This window comes from Coenobita brevimanus, chromosome 98 (assembly GCF_032717465.1).
Source record: "Coenobita brevimanus isolate Jiangsu-jjx chromosome 98, ASM3271746v2, whole genome shotgun sequence".
Lineage (NCBI taxonomy): Eukaryota > Metazoa > Arthropoda > Malacostraca > Decapoda > Coenobitidae > Coenobita > Coenobita brevimanus.
The window spans coordinates 10,322,762-10,329,878 of record NC_137051.1 but is presented as its reverse complement, the minus strand read 5'-3'; the positions used below and the strand labels follow the sequence as shown (position 1 = coordinate 10,329,878).

Sequence of the window (7,117 nt, the reverse complement as noted above, 5' to 3'; positions counted from 1 at the left end):
TTCGCGCTTTGAGCGCCGGTTCCTACAATATGGAAGATTTACGAGTCTAGGATCAGAGATTACTTATCCAGCAGAGGTTCAGACACATAATTATATGGGTACTTTCTATGTACTACCCGCTTGCCAACAAGTACTCTGATGGTGTGCCACACTTCATCATCGTCCCTGGAGGCAGCTGAGTGGGAGGCTCTGACGTCAACACCACATGGCATTACCGGCAATGACCAGCTTCGGCTAAACTGATTCTAGTATATCTTTCCCTTGTTCACCAAGCTTCATTCAGTGACAAGTCTTCGCTTGTTGTCAATTGATTGCTCGAAATTTAACGTACAACAATAGTTTATTATCAGAGCCTCGGCTGACTGAATCGTACCACAGCCGAGCTATCGATGTGTTACCAAGGGACGGTGAGAGAAATGATTGGAAAATCCTTGGGATGTCTGATGTGGGTTAAAACAATTTCTATGAATGTAAGTCAATAATGTCATAATGTGCACCGCTGTGCACATAGCTGAATGGTAAAAATATCAAGAATAAATTTCTGGAAAATCGTTCCCTCACAAAACTGGAAGATAATGTTTAATGCGACGCAGTTTGTTAATGGGATTCATGGGCCTCGTTACTTCACTGGGAATGGCAGTTCACCCAGTATGTCAATGGCTTCTTACCGTTCTTATTTCTGTGTAGCTAAAATTTACGAACTTTACAACCAATTCTATTAAAGAGAATGTTGGGAGTATTAAATCTTTACCTCTGATAACTCTCCACGGACCCACATAGCGACAGGCAGGCAAGGTGGTGTGGCAAAGCGGCAGCCAATCAGAGTCCAGCTTGGCAGGGGCGCGGCTCAGGCGGACCAATCAGCAACCGCCCAGCAACCAGTTTCGTCATACGCATGTAAAATGTTAAATGTCTTTGTACTTTTCCGTCTCATTTTCACTACTTAATCTATAATTTACTGCCACATCATGACAGTATTAGATGGTAATACGAAAATGATCGAAACATGCACCGTAATGACAGATAAGAAATAACCGTAATCACCCAAAGCTACATAAAAGAAAAAAAAAAAAATCACCGCACCTTGTCCAGCGGGTGACGTCAAGGGCAAGAGGGCACTCGTGGAAGGGGTATATAACCTGCAAGTGACGCCGTGGAAGTCACTCGGCTGGCTAGCTGTGGTCACGGTCATCACATAAGTACCATCATCACCCTCATCACCACACCTACAACAATCACCTAAACAAAAATTCTTCAAAATGGTTGTCACGAGCATCAATAACTCTGCTAACAACATGCAGGAGCAAAGGTAAGGTTTTAATATGTTTAATTACTTCATTCCGATGATGTATTTTCAATTTTGTTCTTGCTACCTCCAGATAGTTTTACTCAGATCAGGGGTGAGATATTTACGACTGATTCACCGTCGTAACTAAGATTTATTTTCGCAAGGACAATGCAGGGAGAGCAGAATTTGCTACTGTTTAGTTTCTCTTGCCACAACATATTCTAGTTGCGACAGGAAATCGATCGTAAAATAATAGATTCTTACCCCACGAAAGACTTCGAAGTGGAAGGGAAAGGTTTTATATGATCTTCAGTATGAGACGTTTTTCCTAAGTAAATAAAACTGTCGGAAAGTGGCAGACAAAAAACGTCACTGGATTGATGGTGTTTAATTTCTACGTTACCTGGTACTTCACGCATATACTGTACAGTAGTGAATTAAATATTTTCACATCATCACACTTTTTAATATTCATACAGTTTTAAACAGTCTTTCTCTAAAATACTCCTTTTTTTCTAATTTGTTTAATTTGTCCTTTAATTTTGTGCTTTCACTTTTCCGTCCATTGACATACATTCTCTCTCTCTCTCTCTCTCTCTCTCATCTAATATAATTTTCCTTTTCTCATGGCCTGCCTATATATGATTCAGTACGCCCTCTCTCACCACCCCTGTGGAAACTAAACTATTTTGTCCCCTTTAACTTTTGAATGATGATAAATTATGTCTGTGCAAATGGAAGTCTTGAGTGGCTTAGAAATGATCATAAATTATATCTGTGCTAATAGAAGTCCTGAGTGGCTTAGATTCCACCTTAATGTTCATTCTCAGCTCGACCTATACCTCCTATAGGCATTTGTAAATTGTCTAATTATTCCCTGTGGGTTATTTAATTCGGACGATTAACTTGTTGGTACTTAAGTTATTGAAACTGCAACTATTTTACCCGTCGTTAATATAGTTGGAGGGTCATGCTGTATCGTTAACTGTTTCGTGCATGACTTCTTAGTCTTCCAACGAGAACGGCACTGATTTTTTTTTTTTTTTTTTTTTTTACAATATTAACCCAGCATAGCCTTTTCTCTGCATTTATCTTTTGTATACTTGCTACTATCAGACGCTTTTATTCAGTAAGGAAGGATCTCCCAGAACTGAAAAATTATGGGATTACTTTAGATTATTATGTAACTGCTCCTGCTAGAAGAACCTTTCTACCTAAATGAAATAACCACGGAATGGCACAAACAAAAGAAAATAGCGTCATGGTACTGAAGGGGTTAATTTCAGTCTCTCACTCTATCCCAGTTTGAATATGAAAATGACATTGAAATGGGTGTTCTGACCAACTTCTTCCACAGACTGAGGAGCGTGATTACAGAGGCCTCCCGTGCGGCTGCTGAGGCTGCCAAGAAGGAACTCAAACTTGATGAAGTGAGCAGCCTCAAGGTCACCCACGGCAAACTTTCCAACCTCAAGCCAAAGGTTAGTTTTCTTCCAGCTCCATGTGAGAATATACAATTATTCATACACCTTTCAGAGGCAAAATAAGCCTCCGAACATTACCCAGTTTCAGGCATGCTCCCACAAAGCTTCTGGGTATGCTGTACAGTTATGGCTGTAAGTGCAGACAGGCTTCACTCTTATCTAAGTCTTTTACCGAGTAACTATCACGGATATCTTGTAAAGCTGAAAAAAGGGCCCGACGTGTACGTTTACTCGCAGATTCGCAGTGGAAAACATGACATCATTTAAGCCATCAGTTCTCTGCCCGCATCATAAGGCTTGTGCGATTAAATTTCTATCTATCTATCTATCTATCTATTGCCAGACGCCATAATCCCGCACAGGGTGGCCAGTGACTCTGAGTTGTTTTACAGGGAGGGGCACTAATCCTCCACCAACCCACTTGATACGTAGGGTTATTATATATATATATTTTTTAAAATCAGGCTCGAAACAAGCACTTCCTATTAGTTTTCAGTTTATTAAATATTACACCGGACATCAGTGATAGTGTTACTTCGTAAAATTATTGGGTGCGAGTGAAGTTTATCAGCATTATAGGAAAGTCTGTATGAAATATACTTAAGAACTTCCTACAAAGTAGGCTAACTGTCTAGACTGTGAGGAATTAAAATCTTGATTTTGCCTTATTATTTCAATACTAGCATATTTTGCACACCACTTAGTTACAGGAATCCCACAGAATAACTGTAAATTAACTGGGCAATGAATACAATTTGTTTGATAATCATACATCAGGCGGGACTTGTTTCACTGCAAAACTGGAACTATAGTTGTAAATACTGATGTGATTAATTTTTCATTCACGCTAGATTATAGCCACCAATACCATTCAGAAAGCTTTACAATACACTAAAAGTCATCATCGTCATCATCATCATCATCTGTGATACGACTCAACATGTTGAACTGATACCAAATTGTTTAGGAATATATAATTGATGGAATCATGGCTAACTACACTGTTTAATTATGTTTAATTTTTGTTACAGGTTAGGACATTCGTGGAGGAAAGTGCTAGGTTGTGTCGGCCCGACAACATCTATATCTGTGATGGGAGTGAACGTGAGTTGCGTCACTTGCTGAACGTGATGCAACAGGTAGGAATGATCGAACCACTACCCAAGTACAAAAACTGCTGGCTGGCACGTACAGACGCTGGAGATGTGGCACGAGTTGAGAGCAAGACCTTCATCGTAACCAAAGACAAGCGAGAAACTGTTCCTGCTGGCAAGGAGGGTGTCAAGAGCATGTTGGCCAACTGGATGTCGCCACAAGACTTGAAGAAGGCAGTGGCAGAGCGGTTCCCTGGATGTATGGCCGGAAGAACCATGTATGTGGTGCCCTACTCCATGGGTCCTGTGGGCTCCCCACTCTCCAAGATTGGTGTGCAAGTGACAGACTCGCCCTATGTGGTGGCATCAATGCGTACCATGACACGTATGGGTGAGCAGGTGTTAGCCACTTTAGGAGACCAAGAGTTTGTGCACTGTCTACACTCTGTGGGCTGCCCACTGCCACTGGCACGACCATTAGTTAATAATTGGCCATGTGACCCTGCCCGCACTATAGTTACTCATGTCCCTGAAACGAATGAAATAATCTCCTTTGGGTCTGGCTATGGAGGCAACTCTCTACTTGGAAAGAAGTGCTTCGCCTTGCGTCTTGGTTCGACATTGGCTAGACAGGAGGGATGGTTGGCTGAGCACATGCTAATCTTGGGGATCACCAACCCACAGGGAGTCAAACGGTACATTGCTGCAGCTTTCCCCTCTGCTTGTGGCAAGACCAACCTAGCCATGATGACCCCATCACTGCCAGGCTACAAGATCGAATGTGTTGGTGATGATATTGCCTGGATGAAGTTTGATGAAGACGGAGTCCTGCGTGCCATTAACCCCGAGAACGGTTTCTTTGGTGTAGCACCAGGAACCTCAATGAAGACCAACCCAATAGCCATGAAGACTGTGCTGAGTAACACCATCTTCACAAATGTAGCGAAGACCAGTGATGGCGGCATCTTCTGGGAGGGACTGGAGAAGGAGACTCCCAACAACGTTTCCATCCGATCATGGCTGGGTGAGGAGAACTGGAGTGCCGAGAGTGGCCGTCCAGCTGCCCATCCCAACTCTCGGTTTTGTACACCTGCTGGCCAGTGCCCCATCATTGACCCAGCTTGGGAAGACCCTGCTGGTGTGCCCATCTCTGCCATCCTGTTTGGTGGGCGCCGGCCTGAGGGTGTACCACTGGTATATGAGGCATATGACTGGAAGCATGGTGTACTGGTGGGTGCTGCCATGCGGTCTGAGGCTACAGCAGCAGCAGAACACAAAGCTAAGGTCATCATGCATGATCCCTTCGCCATGCGACCCTTCTTTGGCTACAACTTTGGTCATTATCTGTCCCACTGGCTCAGCATGGAGACCCGCACCACCAAACCAATGCCCAAGATCTTCCACGTCAACTGGTTCCGCAAAGACGAGAAGGGTCGTTTCATCTGGCCTGGCTTTGGGGAGAATGTGCGTGTGTTGGACTGGATTCTGCGGCGTGTGGAAGGTGAAGATGTGGCAGAAGAGAGTGCCATTGGCCTTCTTCCCTCCCCAGGATCCCTCAACATGACCAACCTTGACACCAACCAGATTAACCTTCACGAACTCTTCCGGCTTCCTAAGGGCTTCTGGGAGGGTGAGGTGCGCGCCATTGCCAAGTACTTTGAGGAACAGGTGGGCGACGACCTACCCAATGAAGTGCACGAACAGCTGAAGAAACTCGAGAAGAGAGTCGAGAAGATGTAATGAGGGGTATGAGAACCCTTTTAGCATTAAGTTCACACACGTTAAACAATGACAACACTCAGGCTGTGATGTCTGTGACTTCACGCTTGAATATAATATTCACTCATCTATTCCTCATGAATCGCTATCATGCCTGCATTTTAATTCATCCGCAGACGGTCTGTAGGGCTGCGTCCCTCGTGAGTCTGGCTCTAATCCTCATTACATCAGTCGGTGAGATTGATAGTTACTCCTACGTGGGTTTTACTACGCTCTGTAATGCTCGTGATAATCAAGACTTTATATGAAGAATTTAAATATATTTTATATAGCTCACTTGTCCCTGATTTGTTAGTTCCCTTCAAGAAGATAAATCCTCTCACAGAAAGTGAACATATATCTCTGCTTTCTGTAATTCAGCTGTGATTTCACCGCTTACACTAACTCGATTTGCTTACAAATTTTGCTATTTGTTTATAAGGTAAAGTCGGTAGAGTGATCGCTAGCAAGATACCTGTCGCAGTCTGATATAATGTGCTGGCGAATGCGCAACAGGGAAATAATAGATTGCATGAAATATGACATTTACTGAGTGCTTAATAAAAAGTAGTATAATAAGAATGGAACAAGGTAATCATTAGTGCAGAATGAAGAACGTTAGAAGCGATATTAAACAAAGGAAACAACAGAGATTGCTTCTGAAATTGACTTAAGACAGTTTCATCATGTCGCATCTTGTAAATCAATTTGCATTAAACTGTCACTGTTGTATTGCTAATGAGATATTGCAAGAAGCATGCCACACAAGGATAACTGGGACCTGATATGAATAGATGACAAATAACTGTAATCACAGGACATCCCAGCATTACGAGTATACGAGGAAATGCTAAATCATCACGCATACATCACTCTTTGAAGTTTTGAAGAGGCTGAGATACTTGGTGTCTGAGAATAACTGTACATAATTATAACACGCTAAGCACTTACGAAGACTCGGACGTCAGACGTTATTTCAGATACTGCCTCGGTGTCGCAGTTAATATCCAACCGATCTTAACAAGTAGAGTTCTCGGGTGGCCACTGTGTGTCCGTTCTTTTCTAGTGTTCACACACACACACACACACACACACACACACACACACACACACACACACACACACACACACACACACACACACACACACACACACCACACATCCATACCCACCCTCCCCACATACACACATCCACCCCCACCCCACACACACACACATACACCCCCACATACACAGCGCATAAGCATACACGCAAACACATACCACCAAAACAAGTGCACGACATTTTAAAGACAGTCGATATTCCAAACATGCAGTTACACTTTTTTCTTACTTATAATTAGTTTCAGTTGTATGCAAATGAAACAGGTTCTAAGAACAACTTTCTTGAACTGGATGATCGTGAAGGCAAGAAACTGAGTTCGGGATGAGGATAAAGGTTGATATGGTTACGAAAGGCTGATTTCAGTACAGAAGTAAGGATGGTGAGATTA

General features: G+C 42.9%; 1 protein-coding gene across 2 annotated transcripts; it reads left to right on the top strand.

The window, feature by feature from the left end:
* The first annotated feature begins 1,173 nt into the window (after nt 1-1,173).
* Nucleotides 1,174-5,873, top strand: LOC145414191 (phosphoenolpyruvate carboxykinase [GTP], mitochondrial-like). Of its 2 annotated transcripts, XM_080283766.1 has the most exons (3): nt 1,174-1,309; nt 2,646-2,769; nt 3,804-5,872. In XM_080283766.1, exons 1-3 carry the CDS (start codon nt 1,260-1,262, stop codon nt 5,604-5,606), a joined length of 1,977 nt encoding a protein of 658 aa, XP_080139892.1. In that variant the 5' UTR covers nt 1,174-1,259; the 3' UTR covers nt 5,607-5,872. The 2 variants fall into 2 exon arrangements, with proteins under 2 accessions (XP_080139892.1, XP_080139893.1); XM_080283767.1 differs by lacking the exon at nt 2,646-2,769 and having other exon boundaries at nt 1,199-1,314; nt 3,809-5,873.
* Nucleotides 5,874-7,117: the final 1,244 nt, after the last annotated feature.